Genomic DNA, 20,476 nt, shown 5'->3' on the forward strand with positions numbered 1-20,476 from the left:
TATGCATCCTTTTTCTTTTTGACTAGACTCACAATTTCCCTGGTCATCCATCGTTCCTGAATCCTTCCTTTCCTGTCCTTCCTTTTCATAGGCACATGCCTGTCCTGCACTCTGACCAACTGCTCCTTAAAAGACTCCCATATGCCAGATGTGCATTTACCCACAAACAGCCTCTCTCAAACAACAACCTCCAAATCCTGCCTAATCTGGTTGTAATTAGCCTTCCCCCAATTTAGCACCTGAACCCTCGGACAACACTCGTCCTTTTCCATGAGGATCCGAAAACTTATAAAATTGTGTCACTGTTTGCCACATGTTCCCCCACTGGAACTTTGATGACCTAGCCAGGCTCATTCCCTAGTACCAGATCCAGTATAGCCCCTCTCTAGTCGGACTATCTACATATTGTTCCAAAAAACCTTCCTGGACATACTTAACACACTTACGGATGGAATAGTCAAATGGGCAGATAAGTGGCAGATGGAATTTAACTCTGAAAAGTGTGAGGTGATACATTTATGAAGTAATTTGACAATGAACAAAGTATTCAATGAACGGCATGACACTAGGAAGCTCCGTAGAGCAAAGGGACCTTACGAGATTTTTTGATTTGATTTATTATTGTCACAAGTATTAGTATACAGTGAAAAGTATTGTTTCTTGCGCACTATACAGACAAAGCATGCTGTACATAGGGAAGGAAAGGAGAGAGTGCAGAATGTAGTGTTAGAGTCATAACTAGGGTGTAGAGAAAGATCAACTTAATGTGAGGTAAGTTCATTCAAAAGTCTGATCGCAGCAGGGAAGGAGCAGTTTTTGAGTCGGTTGGTATGTGTCTCCAGATTTTTGCATCTTTTTCTCGATGGAAGAAATGGAAGAGAGAATGTCCGGGGTGCGTGGGGTCCTTGATTATGCTAGCTGCTTTTCCAAGGCAGCGGGAAGTGTAGACAGTGTCAATGGATGGGAGGCTGGTTTGAGTGATGGACTGGGCTTCGTTCACGACCCTTTGCAAATTATTGCTGTCTTGGACAGAGCAATAGCCATACCGAGATGTGATACAACTGGAAAGAATGCTCTCCATGGTGCATCTGTAAATGTTGGTGGGAGTTGGCAGAGGGCAGACGTGCCAAATTTCCTTAGTCTCCTGAGAAAGCAGAGGTAGGTATTGGTGGGCTTTCTTAAGTATAGCGTCCGCATATAGGGCCGTACGATGATACAGTGAACATAGAACATAGAACAGTACAGCACAGAACAGGCCCTTCGGCCCACGATGTTGTGCCGAGCTTTATCTGAAACCAAGATCAAGCTATCCCACTCCCTATCATCCTGGTGTGCTCCATGTGCCTATCCAATAACCGCTTAAATGTTCCTAAAGTGTCTGACTCCACTATCACTGCAGGCAGTCCATTCCACACCCCAAGTGGTTAGCATTGTTGCCTCACAGTGCCAGGGACCCGGGTTCGATTCCCGGCTTAGGTCACTGTTTGTGTGGAGTCTGCACGTTCTCCCCATGTCTGCGTGGGTTTCCTCTGGGTGCTCCAGTTTCCTCCCACAGTCTGAAAGACATGCTGGTTAGGTGTATTGGCCAAGCTAAATTCTCCCTCAATGTACCCGAACAGGCGCCAGAGTGTGGCGACTGGCGGACTTTCACAGTAGTTTCATTGCAGTGTTAAATTAAGCCTACTTGTGACTAATAAATAAAAGCATGGAGGGACCAGGACTGGTTATTAGTGATCTGGACACCTAAAAACTTGAAGCTCTTGACCATTTCTACTTTGATGTAGACAGGGGCATGCCCTCCAATACGCTTCCTGAAGTCACAATAAGAAGTCTCACAACACCAGGTTAAAGTTCAGCAGGTTTATTTGGAATCACGAACTTTCGGAGCGCTGCTCCTTCCTCAGATGAGAAGTGCTCTGAAAACTCGTGATTCCAAATAAACCAGCTACATTTTAACCTGGTGTTGTTAGGCTTCTTACCATGTCCACCCCAGTCCAACGCCGGCATCTCCACATCATGGCTTTCAGAAGTCGATGACTACCTTCTTGATTTTGTTGATGCTGAGGGAGAGATTATTGTCGTCGCACCAGTTCACCAGATTCTCTATCTCATTCCTGTACTCTGTCTCATCAGTGTTTGAGATCCAACCCACAACGGTGGTGTCATCAGCAAACTTGAAAATCGAGTTGGAGGGGAATTTGGCCACACAGTCAGAGATGTATAAATAGTATAGTAAGGGGCTGAGGACACAGCCTTGTGGGGCACTGGTGTTGAGGATGATCGTGGAGGAGGTGTTGTTGCCTATCCTCACTAACTGCAGTCTGTAGGTAGGAAGTCTAGGATCCAGTTGTAAAATACCTTTCAATGCCTTACAAATTCTGTAAATCTTATCTGCCACTCATATTTTATGGCCCCTCTTTGCCCTCCTGGCTGATCATCCAACTCAGCCTAATCCTGCATTTTCCCCATAATCTTTGATCCCATTCGCCACCGCTTGAATACATTCAATGTTTTGGCATTAACTACTTCCTGTGGTAATGCGTTCCACAGGCTCACCATTCTTTGGGTGAAGAAATGTCTCCTCACCTCCACCCTAAATGGTCTCCCCTGAATCCTCAGACTGTGACCCTTGGTTCTGGACTCCCCCACCATCGGGAACATCCTCCCTGCATCTACCCTGTCTAGTCCTGTAGGAATTTTATAAGTTTCTATTAGATCCCCCCTCATTCGTCTGAACTCCAGCAAAACAATCCTAATCTAGTCATCTCTCTTCATACATCAGTCCCGCCATCCCCGGAATCAGCCGGGTAAACCTTCGCTGCACTCCCTTAAGAGCAAGAACATCCTTTCTCAGAAAAGGAAACCAAAACTGCACACAATATTCTCGGTGTGGCCTCACCAAGGCCCTGTATAATTGCAACAAGGTAAGAAGTCTCACAACACCAGGTTATAGTCCAACAGGTTTATTTGGTAGCAAAAGCCACTAGCTTTCGAAGCATTGCTCCTTCATCAGGTGAGTGGGATTTCAGTTCACAAACAGGGCATATAAAGACACAAACTCAATTTACAAAATAATGGTTGGAATGCGAGTCTTTACAGGTAATCAAGTCTTAAAGGTACAGACAATGTGAGTGGAGAGGGGGGTTAAGCATAGGTTAAAGAGATGTGTATTGTCTCCAGCCAGGACAGTTAGTGAGATTTTGCAAGTCGTGGGGGTTACAGATAGTGTGACATGAACCCAAGATCCTGGTTGAGGCCATCCTCATGTGTACGGAACTTGGCTAGCAGTCTCTGCTCAGTGACTCTGCGCTGTCGTGTGTTGTGAAAGCCGCCTTGGAGAACGCTTATCCGAAGATCAGAGGCCGAATGCCCGTGACCGCTGAAGTGTTCCCCAAAAGGAAGAAAGCACTCTTGCCTGGTGATTGTCGAGCGGTGTTCATTCATCCATTGTCATAGCGTCTACATGGTCTCCCCAATGTACCATGCCTCGGGCCATTCCTTCCTGTACCATATCAGGTAGACAACATTGGCTGAGTTGCAAGTGTATGTACCGTGTACCTGGTGGTGCACGGTACATACAATTAAGACTCGCATTCCAACCATTATTTTGTAAATTGAGTTTGTGTCTTTATATGCCCTGTTTGTGAACTGAAATCCCACTCACCTGATGAAGGAGCAGCGCTTCGAAAGCTAGTGGCTTTTGCTACCAAATAAACCTGTTGGACTTTAACCTGGTGTTGTGAGACTTCTTACTGTGTTTACCCCAGTCCAACGCCACCATCTCCACATCATGATTGCAACAACACATCCCTGCTCCTGTACTCGAAACCTCTCTCAATGAAGGGCAACATACCATTTGCCTTCTTTACTGCCTGCTGCGCCTGCATGCTTACCTTCAGCGACTGGTGCACAAGGACACCCAGGTCCCGCTGCACACTCCCCTCTCTCAATTTACAGCCATTCAGGTAGTAATCTACCTTCTTGTTTTTGCTTCCAAAGTGAATAATCTCGCATTTATCCAAATTATACTGCATCTGCCATTGATTTGCCCACTCACACAACATGCTGAATAATCTCTGCATCCTCGTCACAGTTCACCCTCCCACCCAACTTGGTATCATCTGCAAACTTTGAGATGTTCCCTCATCCAAATCATTGATATATATTGTGAATAGCTGGAGTCCCAGCACCGATCCCTGTAGCATCCCACTAGTTACTGCCTGCCAATTTGAAAAGCACCCATTAATTCCTACTCTTTGTTTCCTCTCTGCCAACCAGTTTCCTATCCATCTCAATACACTTCCCCCAATCACATACTCTTTAATCTTGCATGATAATCTATTTTGTGGGACTTTGTCAAATGCTTTCTGAAAGTCCAAATATACCACATCGACTGGCTCCCCTTTGTCAACTCTACTCGTTACATCTTCAAAGAATTCAGTTTTTTGAGGGTAAGAAACTGAATTTTGAATTCTTCTTACTATGATTACTCTTCCCCCGAGGATCCTTAACAATGAGGTCATTAATTAATTCCTATTCATTACAATACAGAATCCAGAATAGTTTTCTCTCTGGTTGGTTCCACAACATAGTGCTCCAAGAAACAATCTCTGATTCATTCAATGAACTCTCCATTGAGGCTACCCTTGCCAATTCGATTAATACAGACTATGTTCATTTAAAATCACCGATGTTTATTACCGTACCCTTATGCAGACTATGGTTCACAACACCTTTTAAGTTGCCATGAATTCAGACTGTTTGTAAAGCTGACTTGACTCCATTAAAATTGCAGCAGAAGGGGACATGCTAGGGACTGCAGAATATGGGTTTGTGACCCGATTTGGCCCACACCTTTAAAATTCGGTTGGCACTATGGCACAGTGGTTAGCTGCTTCACAACACCAGCGACCCGGGTTCAATTCCTGGCTTGGGTCACTGTCTGTGTGGAGTTTGCATGTTCTCCCCGTGTCTGCGTGGGTGATGCGCGATTGATTCACACGGGAGACAAGGTCGTACCCGGGAATAAAGGCTTTTATTCACAACAAGAATAGAGCACACTGCTTAACAATACTATCCCAGACTAAGGGCTGCTAGGAAGTAGCAGTGACCTTTATACCCCTGTAAGAAGGCGGAGCCAAACGGAGTATACCACAGAACAATGCTAACAGGTGGAACACCCCAACCCTAACCCCAACAGCAACAAGAGTAACATATGTACAAGTACCCATAGTGGTAACCATCTATGGTTCACCACATTCACCCCTCCTTTAAAAACAAAGGCCGGTGGGGTAAGGAGACAATACGAACTGTCCACATGTTCACAAGTTCAGGCGTATCGGAGGTCCGCACCGTCTCTGTGACCTCCGCAGTACTGGCTCCAGTGTCGGTTCTGGTGACCGTGGTGATGACCCTCTCTCCGAGGTGGTGTCCAGTGACTTCTCCAGTTCCTCACACACCTGTGGACCTCGAGGTGGCGACAATCTCCTGGACTCAGGCAAGCTGTACACGGGAGTAAGAGGATTAAGTTGAGGCCCCGATGCTGGCCGCGCCGAGTCAGAAGGGGAGAGAATGGGCAAAGGAACCCTAACCAGGGGTGTGGGAGTGACGGGGATTTCCAGGTCCCCTGCAGGCGCCAGATCTCTGATAGAGACCGTGTCCTCTCGCCCGTCAGGATATGCCACATAGGCATATTGAGGGTTGGCGTGGAGGAGGTGGACCTGTTCAACCAAAGGGTCGGACTTGCGGGCCCTAACATGCCGCTGCAGGAGGACAGGTCCTGAGTACGTCAACCAAGACGGCAGTGAGGTCCCAAAGGAAGACTTCCTAGGGAAGGTAAACATCCGCTCATGTGGGGTAGCGTTGGTTGCCGTACACAGGAGGGACCGGATTGAATGGAGCGCATCAGAAAGTACCTCTTGCCAACGGGAGACTGGAAGACCCCTAGGCTTCAACGCCAGTAAAACAGCCTTCCAGACTGTAGCGTTTCCTTTCTGGACCTGTCCGTTACCCCTGGGGTTGTAACTCGTAGTCCTACTTGAGGCAATTCCCTTAGAGAGCAGGTATTGCCTCAAGTCATCGCTCATAAACGACGAACCCCTATCACTGTGGATATAACTGGGGTAACCGAACAGGGTGAAGAGACCCCGCAGGGCTTTGATGACCGTGGCAGAGGACATATCAGAACAGGGGATGGCAAAAGGGAATCGGGAGTAGTCATCAACCACGTTGAGGAAATACACGTTCCGATCTGTCGAAGGAAAGGACCCCTTGAAGTCGACACTCAGTCGTTCAAAAGGGCGAGTGGTCTTAATGAGGTGTGCCCTGTCAGGCCGGTAGAAGTGCGGCTTGCACTCTGCACAAACCTGGCAACTTCGAGTTATCGACCTGACATCCTCTATGGAATAGGGCAGATTCCGAACCTTTACAAAATGGAAAAACCGAGTGATCCCCGGATGGCAGAGATCATTGTGGAGGGCCTGTAACCGGTCCTCCTGCACACTGGCACATGTTCCACGCGACAGGGCATCTGAGGGCTCATTGGGCTTCCCCGGACGGTACATGATATCATAGTTGTAGGTGGAGAGTTCGATTCTCCACCTCAAGATTTTATCATTCTTGATTTTCCCTTTTAACGTGTTGTTGAACATAAAGGCCACGGACCTCTGGTCCGTGAGCAGGGTAAACCGTTTACCAGCCAAATAATGGCGCCAATGCCGTACGGCCTCGACAATGGCCTGGGCCTCTTGTTCCACAGAGGAGTGCCGAATTTCAGGGCCTTGGAGGGTGCAGGAGAAAAAGGCGACGGGCCTGCCTGCCTGGTTAAGTGTGGCGGCCAGGGCGAAATCAGATGCATCACTCTCCACCTGAAAGGGGATGGACTCATCGACAGCGTGCATCGTGGCTTTCGCGATGTCGGCTTTCATCCCTTCAAAGGCTAGGCGAGCCTCTGTTGTCAGGGGAAAAGAGGTAGATTTTATGAGCGGACGGGCTTTGTCCGCGTAATTGGGGACCCACTGTGCAGAGTACGAGAAGAAGCCTAAGCATCTTCTCAGTGCTTTGATGCTAGTGGGTAGGGGAAGTTTTCCACCACGTATCCGAGGATTGCTAGGCGGTGCTTGCTGAATACGCACTTCTCCTTGTTATAGGTCAGGTTCAGAAGAGTCGCAGTGCGTAGAAACTTCTGGAGGTTGGCGTCGTGGTCCTGCTGGTCATGGCCGCAGGTAGTGACGTTGTCCAGGTAGGGGAAGGTAGCCCGTAGCCTGTTTTGGTCCACCATTCGGTCCATCTCACGCTGGAAGACCGAGACCCCATTAGTGACGCCGAAAGGGACTCTCAAAAAGTGGTAGAGACGGCCATCCGCCTCAAAGGCCGTGTATTTGCGGTCCTCTGGGCGAATGGGGAGCTGGTGGTAGGCTGACTTCAGGTCGATGGTGGAGAACACCCGGTACTGCGCAATCTGGTTGACCATGTCAGATATGCGCGGGAGGGGGTACGCGTCCAGCTGCGTGTACCTATTAATGGTCTGACTATAGTCTATGACCATTCGGGGCTTGTTTCCAGTCTTCACCACCACGACTTGTGCTCTCCATGGGCTAGTGCTAGGTTGGATGATCCCTTCCCTGAGGAGCCGCTGAACCTCAGATCGAATAAAGATCCGTCCTCAGCGCTGTAACGCCTGCTCTTAGTTGCGATGGGCTTGCAGCCTGGCACGAGATTTTCAAATAGGGAAGGCGGGGTAATTTTGAGTGCCGAGAGACTGCATGTGGAGCGCGCTGGACAATTTGGAGGCTGCTGTGCTCCCACTGAAAGTGGAGGGAGTGGCCTATCGTACCGCAGGGTCACACTCTTCAGGTGGACCATAAAGTCTAGCCCCAGGAGTACCGGAGCGCAAAGGTGCGGTAACACGAGGAGCCTGACGTTCTCGTAAACTGTGCCCCGCACCGTTAAGGTTACCACACAGCTCCCAAGAACAACTATAGATCGGGACCTCGACGCCATGAAGATTGTCTGCCTGACAGTTTGCACACGGAGAGCGCACCGTTTCACTGTATCCGGATGGATAAAGCTCTCCGTGCTCCCGCTGTCAAACAGGCAATGTGCCAGACGCCCGTTTACCTTAATGTCCATCATGGACTTGTCGAGTCTGTGAGGCTTGGCCTGGTCAAGGATGATTGACACCACTATTGGATCTCGAGTGTAACTGCAGGCAGCTGAGATAGCTGACGACGAGGACTCCTGCTGGTCTTCTGCGGCCGGTGTCGACCAAAATGGCTGCGCCCACGAATCGCACGTGGTCGATGATGTTGAAAATGGCGGCACCCGCAGGTCGCACGTGGCTTGCGTCGTCGTCATAGGAAATGGCGGCGTCCGTGGATCGCACGTGGCTGAAGACATCGACGAGGCCGGAGACGAGGAGATGGATCCTGGGGAGTCACACGCAGCACTGCTGGGCTTGGAAGGGGTCTTTGCTCGGCACACTTTTGCATAGTGCCCTTTCTTCCCACAGGAGGAGCAAAACACCGTCCTGGCCGGACATCTCATAGAAATCATAGAAACCCTACAGTGCAGAAGGAGGCCATTCGGCCCATCGAGTCTGCACCGACCACAATCCCACCCAGGCCCTACCCCCACATATTTACCCGACTCTAAGGGGCAATTTTTAACCTGGCCAATCAACCTAACCCACACATCTTTGGACTGACGAGGGTGCTTCGCCAATCCGCAGAAATAGCACCGTGGGCCTCCAGGAGCTGCCGCAGCCGTCAGGTCTGAAGTTGAGAGCATTATCGCGCAGTTCCGAGGAGCCGCCGAGTACAGTTGAGGCGGTGGCTGTGCTTGCCACGCTGTTCCCACGTGGTCGGTGGGGTAGGTTTCGAGATTTCTGGAGGCCGTTTCCATTGCATCGGCCAATTCTACCGTCTTAGCCAGGTCCAAGTTACTCTGCTCGAGCAGCCGCAGGCGAATATAGGATGAGCCGATTCCCGCCACGAACGCGTCTCGGATAAGATCGTTGGTGTATTGAGTAGCCAACACCTCCTTGCAGTTGCAGGCTCTGGCTAGCTGTTGAAGTTCGCGCAGGTACTGTCCCGTAGTTTCACCGGGCTGCCGCCGTCGAGTGGCTAATAGGTGACGGGCATGGATTTCATTCGGCTGTTTATGGTACAGCTTCGTGAGTAATTCGATGGCCTCTTTGTAATTTTGGGAATCACGGATTGTTGCGTACACAGTGTCACTCACCCTGGCGTGAAGGACCCGCAATCTGTCGGCGTCGGACTGGACTGCTGTCGAGGCGTCGATGTAATCCTCGAAACACTTCAACCAATGGTCGAAAGTGTTCGACGCTCCAGCGGCACGCGGATCTAAGGTTAGCCCATCGGGTTTCAGCATCTGCTCCATTTTTCTTCGAACAAAATTTTCGGTATTTTGTTGTGAATAAAATTGATGCGCGATTGATTCACACGGGAGACAAGGTCGTACCCGGGAATAAAGGCTTTTATTCACAACAAGAATAGAGCACACTGCTTAACAATACTATCCCAGACTAAGGGCTACTAGGAAGTAGCAGTGACCTTTATACCCCTGTAAGAAGGCGGAGCCAAACGGAGTGTACCACAGAACAATGCTAACAGGTGGAACACCCCAACTCTAACCCCAACAGCAACAAGAGTAACATATGTACAAGTACCCATAGTGGTAACCATCTATGGTTCACCACAGTGGGTTTCCTCCGGTTTCCTCCCACAGTCTGAAAGATGTGCGGGCACCGGATTGTGGCGACTAGGGGAATTTCACAGTAACTTCATTGCAGTGTTAATGTAAGCCTTACTTGAGACTAATAAATAAACTTTATAGAAAGCAATGCTGAAAATCGGGAACCCCAGGAATGGGGTCGGGAATCCTGTAATTAGATCCTGACAGCTATTTCAATCTTCCACAGAGTATTGCCTAAAATCCATCCCATAACTTCAAAATTGGCCCTCTGTGACGGTATTCTATGGAGTGAGGAGCAGCAACGGATGATATATTAATGTCCACTGTCATGATCTTTCAGAAATCTGCGACCCAGGTTGATGCAGAATTGGATCCATGCTCAGCTGAAGCCCTCGGGAAATTGCTGTATCCCACCACTGACAAAAGCAAGCCCAAGGAGAGCATCAGACTCATTACCAAGGATATCATCCGAGACCTGCTGTAAGTGACCTTCACTCAGTGCACACGGTAACCCAGTGAGGGTAAGGGTAGGGTGTGAGAGACACCAGCCTCTTTCTGTCTTTCCATATCCTGCTTTGTCTCTCTCAGCACAGACATTATCTCTTTCTCTATCTGCCTTTCATTCAGTGTCTGACTTCATCTCCCCCACACTATAATTTCTCACTCTCTCTTCCTCTATCTTAATCATTCACTCACTTTCTTTTTCTTCCTCAGTATTCCCACAGAGGATCCCTCAGGCAAGACCCTGATCATAAGCACTGATGAGTTTGAACGGATCAAACAAGCTTCCCATGTGGTCAGTGAGGAAGAGCGTGAAGTCAAGCGTGTGGCGAAAAACGCAGAGAGAATGCAGGCTGCGGTAGGTCAATGTTGCATACCTGGTCAATGTCCTCCTGGGGATAAATGCATCCTTGCAGACAATGATCACTTGGGGATCAATGTGCCCTGGTGACTCGTTGTTTGCTGATTGATGCATGAGCCTCTTCTGCCATGATCCCAATAGCCTCTTTTCACGCCAGTAACCCTATCCCCTGCTGCCAGTTTCCTCATCCCTCCCTGGTCCTACCTACTTTGTGCTTGCCGATTGATAGAGTGTTGTTAAAATACAAAATTCTGTATTTTAACTTGAGAAGAACTGAAATCAGATAATAATGAGTCAATTTATTCTTTGAATTCAGCATAAAGAGCAATTTATGTTTGTATCTTTCTAAATTTATCAGAGTTTATAAGTGGAATATTATCAACAGTTAGTAATGCATGTAAGCATGTATTCTGTTCAACTACGAGGAAACTAGGAGCAGGAGTGGGTCATTCGGCCCTTAGAACCTGCTCCGCTACTCATTTCGATCATGGCTGATTGTCGACTTCAATATCCTGACCCCCGCTTCCCCCAGATCCCTTGATCCTTTTAGCCCCAAATGCTATATCTAATTTCTTCTTGCAATCACACAAAGTTTTGGCCTCAACTACTTTCTGTGGTAGCCAATTCTACACATTCACCACCCTCTGGGTGAAGTAATTTCTCCTCACCTCAGTTCCAAAAGGTTTACCCTTTATCCTCAAGCTATGACCCCTAGTTCTGGACTCCCCCACCATTGGGAACATTCTTTCTGAATCAACCCTGTCTAATCCTGTTAGAATTTTATAAGTTTCTGTGAGATCCCCTCTCACTCTTCTAAACTCCAATGGATATAATCCGAACCGAATTAGTCTCTCCTCATATGACAGACCTGCCATCCCAAGAATCAGCCTGGTAAACCTTTGCTGTACTCCATCTATAGCAAGGACATCCTTCCTCAGATAAGGACACCAAAACTGCACACAATTCTCCAGGTGTGGCATCACCAACACCCTCTACATTTGGAGCAAAACATCCCTATCCCTATATTCAAATCCTCTCACTATATGAAGGCCAACATACCAATTGCCTTCTTTACTGCCTCCTGTACCTGCACGCTTACTTTCAGCGACTGATGCATGAGGACACCAAGGTCTTGCTGAGTATTCATTTCTCTCAATTTACACCCATTCAAGTAATAATCTGTCTTCCTATCATTGCTACCAAAGTGGATAACCTCACATTTATCCACATTATACTGCATGTGCCATGCAGATGCTCACACACAGCTGAAGTATCTCTGCATCCACCTCGCAGCTCACTCTTCCATCCAACTTTGTATCATCTGCAAATTTGGAGATAAGAGATTCAATTCCCTCTTCCAAATCATAACAAAGAACAAAGAACAGGACAGCACAGGAAACAGACCCTTCGGCCCTCCAAGCCTGTGCCGCTCCTTGGTCCAACTAGACCAATTGTTTGTATCCCTCCATTCCCAGGGCTGCTCATGTGACTATCCAGGTAAGTCTTAAACGATGTCAGCGTGTCTGCCTCCACCACCCTACTTGGCAGCGCATTCCAGGCCCCCACCACCCTCTGTGTAAAAAACATCCCTCTAATATCTGAGTTATACTTCGCCCGTCTCACCTTGAGCCCGTGACCCCTCGTGATCATCACTACTGATCTGGGAAAAAGCATCCCACCGTTCACCCTATCTATCCCCTTCATAATCTTGTACACCTCTATTAGATCTCCCCTCATTCTCCATCTTTCCAGGGAGAACAACCCCAGTTCACCCAATCTCTCCTCATAGTTAAGACCCTCCATACCAGGCAACATCCTGGTAAACCTTCTCTGCACTCTCTCTAACGCCTCCACGTCCTTCTGGTAGTGCGGCGACCAGAACTGGACGCAGTACTCCAAATGTGGCCTAACCAGCGTTCTATACAGCTGCATCATCAGACTCCAGCTTTTATACTCTATACCCCGTCCTATAAAGGCAAGCATACCATATGCCTTCTTCACCACCTTTTCCACCTGTGTTGCCACCTTCAAGAATTTGTAGACTTGCACACCTAGGTCCCTCTGTGTTTCTATACTCTTGATGACTCTGCCATTAATTGTATAACTCCTCCCAACATTATTTCTTCCAAAATGCATCACTTCGCATTTATCCGGATTAAATTCCATCTGCCACCTCTCCACCCAATTTTCCAGCCTATCTATATCCTGCTGTATTGCCCCACAATGCTCATCGCTATCCGCAAGTCCAGCCATCTTTGTGTCATCCGCAAACTTGCTGATTACACCAGTTACACCTTCTTCCAAATCATTTATATATATCACAAATAGCAGAGGTCCCAGTACAGAGCCCTGTGGAACACCACTGGTAGTCATGATGTGGAGATGCCGGCGTTGGACTGGGGTGAACACAGTAAGAGTTTTAACAACACCAGGTTAAAGTCCAACAGGTTTATTTGGTAGCAAATACCATTAGCTTTCGGAGCGCTGCTCCTTCGTCAGATGGAGTGGAAATTTCCACTCCATCTGACGAAGGAGCAGTGCTCCGAAAGCTAATGGTATTTGCTACCAAATAAACCTGTTGGACTTTAACCTGGTGTTGTTAAAACTCTTACTGTGAACACCACTGGTCACAGACCTCCAGCTGGAAAAAGACCCTTCGATCGCTACCCTCTGTCTCCTATGGCCAAGCCAGTTCTCCACCCATCTAGCCACTTCTCCTCGTATCCCATGAGCCTTAACCTTCTTAACCAACCTGCCATGTGGGACTTTGTCAAATGCCTTACTGAAATCCATATTGACGACATCTACGGCCCTTCCTTCGTCAACCATTTTTGTCACTACTATTAATATATAATGTGAACAGTTGGGGTCCTAACAAAGATCCCTGCGCAACCCCACTAGTCACTGACTGCCAATCAGAAAAAGTCCCATTTTTGCCAACTCTTTGCTTCCTATCTGCTAACCAGCTTTCTATCCATCTCAAGGCATTACTTGCAATCCCATCTGCTTTAACTTTACATGGTAGTCTGTTATGTGAGACCTTGTCGAAAGCCTTCTGAAAGTCGAAATAAACCACATCTACTGGTTCTCCTCAGTCAACTCTACTAATTACATAGAATCATAGAAACCCCACAGTGCAAAAGGCGGCCATTCAGCCCACCGCTTCTGCACCAACAACAATCCCACTCAGGCCCTATCCCTGTAACCCGACACATTTACCCCGCTAAAAAGGTGGGGGAGTAGCGATATTAGTTAGGGAGCATATTACCGCGGTGCAGAGGGTAGACAACTTAGAGGGGTCATGTACTGAGTCACTGTGGGTGGAACTCAGAAACAGGAAGGGTGCAGTCACTATGCTGGGGGTGTACTACAGACCACCCAACAGCCCACAGGAAGTGGAGGATAGGATATGTCAGGAGATTCTGGATAGGTGCAGAAAAAATAGGGTTGTTGTAGTGGGGGACTTTAATTTCCCTGGCACAGACTGGAAAGTGCTTAGGGCTGGGGTTCCGGACGGGGAGGAATTTGTAAAATGTATACTGGAAGGTTCTTTGGAACAGTATGTAGATATCCTGACTAGAGAGGGGGCGATACTGGACCTAGTTCTGGGAAATGAGCCCAGTCAGGTCGTCAAAGTTTCGGTAGGGGAACATGTGGCAAATAGTGACCACAAGTCTGTTAACTTTAGTATAGTAATGGACAAGGATGAGTGCTGTCCTACAGGCAGGGTGCTAAATTGGGGGAAGGCTAACTATCGCCGGATTAGGCAGGAATTGGTGGACGTTGATTGGGAGAGGATGTTCGAGAGTAAGTCCACGTCTGGCATATGGGAGTCTTTTAAGGAACAATTGATAAGGCTGCAGGATAGGCATGTGCCTGTAAAAAGGAAAGATAGGAAAGGTAGGATTCGAGAGCCGTGGATAACCAGGGAAATTGAGGATCTGATTAAAATGAAAAGGGAGGCGTACGTTAAGTCCAGGCAACAGAAAACAGATGGAGCTCTGGAGGAATAGAGAGAGAGTAGGAAAGAACTCTTCCAGAAAAAGTGAGAGGGCATGGGGTCCAAGGGGCTGCTGCCCTGTGGATCCAGAACTGGCTTGCCCAAAGGAGGCAGAGAGTGGGTATAGATGGGTCTTTTTCTAAATGGAGGTCGGTCACCAGTGGTGTGCCCCAGGGATCTGTTCTGGGACCCTTGCTGTTTGTCATTTTCATAAATGACCTGGATGAGGAAGTGGAGGGATGGGTTGGTAAGTTTGCTGACAACACGAAGGTTGGTGGGGTTGTGGATAGTCTGGAGGGATGTCAGAAGTTACAGAGGGACATAGATTGGATGCAAGACTGGGCGGAGAAGTGGCAGATGGACTTCAATCCAGATAAATGCGTAGTGGTCCATTTTGGCAGGTCAAATGGGATGAAGGAGTACAATATTAAGGGAAAGATTCTTCGTACTGTAGAGGATCAGAAGGACCTTGGGGTCCGGATCCATAGGACTCTAAAATCGGCCCCGCAGGTGGAGGAGGTGGTTAAGAAGGCGTATGGTGTGCTGGCCTTTATCAATCGAGGGATTGAGTTTAGGAGTCCGGGGATAATGATGCAGCTACATAGGACCCTCGTCAGACCCCACTTGGAGTACTGTGCTCAGTTCTGGTCGCCTCATTACAGGAAGGATGTGGAAAAGATTGAAAGGGTGCAGAGGAGATTTACAAGGATGTTGCCTGGATTGAGTGGCATGCCTTATGAGGATAGGCTGAGGGAGCTCGGTCTTTTCTCCTTGGAGAGATGTAGGATGAGAGGAGACCTAATAGAGGTATATAAGATGTTGAGAGGCGTAGATCGGGTGGACTCTCAGAGGCTTTTTCCCAGGGTGGAAATGGCTGCTATGAGAGGACACAGGTTTAAGGCGCTGGGGTGTAGGTACAGAGGAAATGTTAGGGGGAAGTTTTTCACACAGAGGGTGGTGGGCGAGTGGAATCGGCTGCCGTCAGTGGTGGTGGAGGCAAACTCAATATGGTCTTTTAAGCGACTCCTGAATGAGTACATGGGACTTAATAGGATGGAGGGTTATAGGTAGGCCTAAAAGGTAGGGATATGTTTACCACAACTTGTGGGGCCGAAGGGCCTATTTTGTGCTGTAGTTTTCTATGTTTCTAGGTTTCTCTGTTAACTCAAATGGGGAGTTAGAAGGGCAAAAAGAGGTCACGAGATGTTCTTGGCAGGCAGGATTAAGGAGAATCCTAAGGCATTCTATGCATACGTTAGGAACAAAAGAGTTGTCAGGGAGAAAATTGGACCTCTCAGGGACAAAGGAGGGGAATTATGCTTAGAACCCAAGGGAATGGGGGAGATCCTAAATGAATACTTAGAAATCATAGAAATCATAGAAACCCTACAGTACAGAAAGAGGCCATTTGGCCCATCGAGTCTGCACCAACCACAATCCCACCCAGGCCCTACCCCCATATCCCTACATATTTACCCACTAATCCCTCTAACCTACACATCTCAGGACACTCAGGGCAATTTTTTTTAGCATAGCAATCAACCTAACCCGCACATCTTTGGAATGTGGGAGGAAACCGGAGCACCCGGAGGAAACCCACGCAGACACGAGGAGAATGTGCAAACTCCACACAGACAGTGACCCAAGCTGGGAATCGAACCCAGGTCCCTGGAGCTGTGAAGCAGCAGTGCTAACCACTGTGCTACCGTGCCGCCCCTTTGCATCGGTATTCACGAAGGAGAGGGACGTGTTAACCGGGAGCTTCTCGGAGGGAGGTGTTGACCCGTTAGAGAAAATCTCCATTACAAAGGAGGAAGTGTTAGGTTTTTTCGGGAACATTAAAACTGACAAAGCCCCAGGGCCTGATGGCATCTATCGTAGACTGCTCAGGGAGACGAGAGATGAAATTGCTGGGCTTCGGACGGAAATCTTTGTCGCTTCTTTGGACACAGGTGAGGTCCCTGAGGATTGGAGGATAGCGAATGTGGTCCCGTTGTATAAGAAGGGTAGCAGGGATAACCCGGGAAAAAATAGGTCGGTGAGCTTGACGTCCGTGGTAGGGAAGTTGTTGGAGAGGATTCTTAGAGACAGGATGTATGTGCATTTCGAACGGAACAATCTCATTAGTGACAGACAGCATGGTTTTGTAAGAGGGAGGTCGTGCCTTACAAATTTGGTGGAGTTTTTTGAGGAAGTGACAAAAACGGTTGACGAAGGAAGGGCCGTGGATGTCGTCTATATGGATTTCAGTAAGGCATTTGACAAAGTCCCACATGGCAGGTTGGTTAAGAAGGTTAAGGCTCATAGGATACAAGGAGAAGTGGCTAGATGGGTGGAGAACTGGCTCGGCCATATGAGACAGAGGGTAACGGTCGAATGGTCTTTTTCCGGCTGGAGGTCTGTGACCAGTGGTGTTCCGCAGGGCTCTGTACTGGGACCTCTGCTATTTGTGATATATATAAATGATTTGGAAGAAGGTGTAACTGGTGTAATCAGCAAGTTTGTGGATGACACAAAGATGGCTGGACTTGCGGACAGTGATAAGCATTGTGGGGCAATACAGCAGGATATAGATAGGCTGGAAAATTGGGCGGAGAGGTGGCAGATGGAATTTAATCCAGATATTTAATCCAGTGATGCATTTTGGAAGAAATAATGTTGGGAGAAGTTATACAATTAATGGCAGAGCCATCAAGAGTATAGAAACACAGAGGGACCTAGGTGTGCAAGTCCACAAATCCTTGAAGGTGGCAACACAGGTGGAGAAGGTGGTGAAGAAGGCATATGGTATGCTTGCCTTTATAGGACGGGGTATAGAGTATAAAAGCTGGAGTCTGATGATGCAGCTGTATAGAATGCTGGTTAGGCCACATTTGGAGTACTGCGTCCAGTTCTTGTCGCCGCACTACCAGAAGGACGTGGAGGCGTTAGAGAGAGTGCAGAGAAGGTTTACCAGGATGTTGCCTGGTATGGAGGGTCTTAGCTATGAGGAGAGATTGGGTGAACTGGGGTTGTTCTCCCTGGAAAGACGGAGAATGAGGGGAGATCTAATAGAGGTGTACAAAATTATGAAGGGGATAGATAGGGTGAACGGTGGGAAGCTTTTTCCCAGATCAGAAGTGACGATCATGAAGGGTCACGGGCTCAAGGTGAGAGGGGCGAAGTATAACTCAGGTATTAGAGGGGGATGTTTTTTACACAGAGGGTGGTGGGGGCCTGGAATGCGCTGCCAAGTAGGGTGGTGGAGGCGGACACGCTGACATCGTTTAAGACTTACCTGGATAGTCACATGGGCAGCCTGGGAATGGAGGGATACAAACAATTGGTCTAGTTGGACCAAGGAGCGGCACAGGCTTGGAGGGCCGAAGGGCCTGTTTCCTGTGCTGTCCTGTTCTTTGTTCTTTGTTCTTTAATTACTCTAACCTATGCATCCTGGTTCACTATGGGACAATTTAGAATGGCCAGTCAACCTAACCAATTCATCTTTGGACTGTGGGAGGATGCCGGAGCACCCAGAGGAAACCCACGCAGACATGGGGAGAATGTGCAAACTCCAAGCCAGGAATTGAACCTGCGTCCCTGGATCTGTGAAGCAGCAGTGCTAACAACTGCACCACCGTGCCACCCGCAGATCCTCAAAGAATTCCAACAGATTTGCCAAGCATCATTTTATCTTTGTAAATCCATGCTGATTTTGTCTTCCAAATGTCGAGTTATGAAATCCTTGATAATAGACTTGAGCAAATTCCCCAGTACCGAGTTTAGGCTCCCTGATCTATAGTTCCCTGTTTACTCTCTACTTCCCTGTGATGACTTTAGTCAGGCTAATGAGGTTTGCCTACTAGAGTATGAACTCCCTGAGAGTTCTTTTCCACTTTGTCTTTTCTTTCGGGCGGTTCCCCTCCTTTTAGGGAGCTGCCCCTTTTGAATTGTCCCTAAGTTAATTTGATTTGTTTATTTGGTTGGCATCAAAAGATGTCCCTGATGAGTCCTAATTGATGGTCCAATCAGGGAGCCTCATGCTCCCTATTTAAAGCAGGTGTGTCAGTCTCTTTGCCTGCTGTAGCAGAAAGCAACAAGGAGAGAGAGCTCTGTTATGTAATATTGTTGTAAATAAAGAAGCACTGGGTGACGGGACCTTCGCCTCTGTGGAGTTATTTCAGTGGTGACGAGGAAAAAGGAGTGACCTGAAAGAACTTGCTTCACCACCGCACATATTGTTGGTAAGCCATTGTTGGACAAACATGCCGCTGTTCGGGAAGTTGGACTCTTTTGACCTCGCAGTGGAGGACTGGGCCCAATGTGTGGAAAGAATGATGTATTTCTTCAGGGCAAACGACATAACCTCAGATGGGAAGCAAAGGGTTATCCTGCTGATTGCGTGTGGATCTGCAGCTTTTGCTATTATGCGCTTTAACTTTCCCAGAGGCACCAGACACAAAGTGTTTCCAAGAGTTGCCAGACTTAATCCAAGAATATTATGACCCTAAGCCATCTCTGATCCTGTGAAGGTACCAGTTTTACTTCACATTCTGAGAGGCAGGGGAGCCAATCACCAGTTTCCTGACAAGGCTAAGATGTTTGGCAGAGGCTTGCGAACTCGGGGAGACATTAAATGAGATGCTCCGAGACAGATTGGTGAGCAGAATTAACGATATGACTATACAGAAAGCCTGTTGGTGGAGGCCTAGCTGGACTGTAAATAGGCATTACAGCTGGCCTTGTCGTTAGAAAAAGCTGCAAGCGGAGCGCATGAGCTCCAAGGTATCCCGATGGAGGTAGAGGCCAACACCAGAGAGACTGGGTTAGGGAACTATCACTACGGGGCAGGCCACTACATAGCGGCCCTCTGGAAGGATTCTGATATGAGGGAGCCCAGGCCCGTCTATAGAACCGCCCCTAGACAAGGTCAGGTTAAGCCCAGAGTAACAGCAGTTCCTGTAGTGCCCCGCCCGAAACGACATTGCGATGGTTGCCAGGAAAAGCAAGGTTCCAAAACCAACATTTCTCCTGTCCGAGGGACAGGAGAATGCACAACCTGGAAGCTCCCCCTACCTCCAACAAGGAACAGCTACTGTGCGTAGTGATGACAAAATCAGAACCCATCAAATTGTCAGTGAGACCGAACAGGCATCCAACTTTAATGGAGGTCGACAGAGGTGCAGCCGTATCGGTCACGAGAAAACAGTGTTTAACAAGATACGCACTGGACTCCAACCCTTAGCCCTGACCAAGACTTCGTCAAGGCTGAGGACCTATACGGGGGAACCACTGAAAGTGATGGGTACAACCCATGTGCCAGTTGCTTTTGGGAAACAACTGGTTTGGCTCCCATTGATGGTAGTGGATGGTTCAGGACCGAGCCTATTAGAGATCCAGCTAGATTAGACAAATATTTTTCAGCTGGAAAATGGTCACCTGAGTGAAGCCCTGAGCAAATCTCCGGAGGTTTTTTGGGAAGGCCTGAGAACAAAGGAGTTAAAGCGAAATTGCATGTTGACTCGGAGGCAGTCCCAAAGTTTTGCTAAGCCCGGCCGGTACCATTTGTGTTAAGGGAAAAGGTTGACACGGAAATTGAAAGAGTGCAGCATGAAAGAATAATAAAAATGGTCCAGTTCGCAGAATGGGCGGCACCTGTGGTGCCTACCTTAAAGCCGGATGGCTCACTGCGCCTTGGTGGCGATTTCAAACAGACGATAAATTGTTACTCTCAGCTAGACAAATACCCAATCCCCAGGATTGAGGACCTGTACGCAAAGCTGGCAGGAGGACTCCTATTCACAAAACTGGACATGAACCACGCATACCTGCAACTATGGCTGAACGAGGATTCTCAAACATTCGCCACGATAAATACGCTGAAAGGCCTCTTCCAGTATAAAAGATTATCTTTTGGGGTT

The 20,476-nt window shown here is 48.2% G+C and overlaps 1 protein-coding gene across 1 annotated transcript in view; it reads left to right on the forward strand.

Annotated features, from left to right (window-relative positions):
- Window positions 1-20,476, forward strand: part of cfap45 (cilia and flagella associated protein 45) — a 223,278-nt gene that overhangs the window by 49,632 nt on the left and 153,170 nt on the right. The window contains exons 3-4 of the mRNA XM_078219236.1: window positions 10,055-10,194; window positions 10,429-10,573. Coding sequence (XP_078075362.1) covers window positions 10,055-10,194; window positions 10,429-10,573 — 285 coding nt within the window. The remainder of the gene's footprint in view (window positions 1-10,054; window positions 10,195-10,428; window positions 10,574-20,476) is intronic.

This window comes from Mustelus asterias, chromosome 8 (genome assembly GCF_964213995.1).
Source record: "Mustelus asterias chromosome 8, sMusAst1.hap1.1, whole genome shotgun sequence".
NCBI lineage: Eukaryota > Metazoa > Chordata > Chondrichthyes > Carcharhiniformes > Triakidae > Mustelus > Mustelus asterias.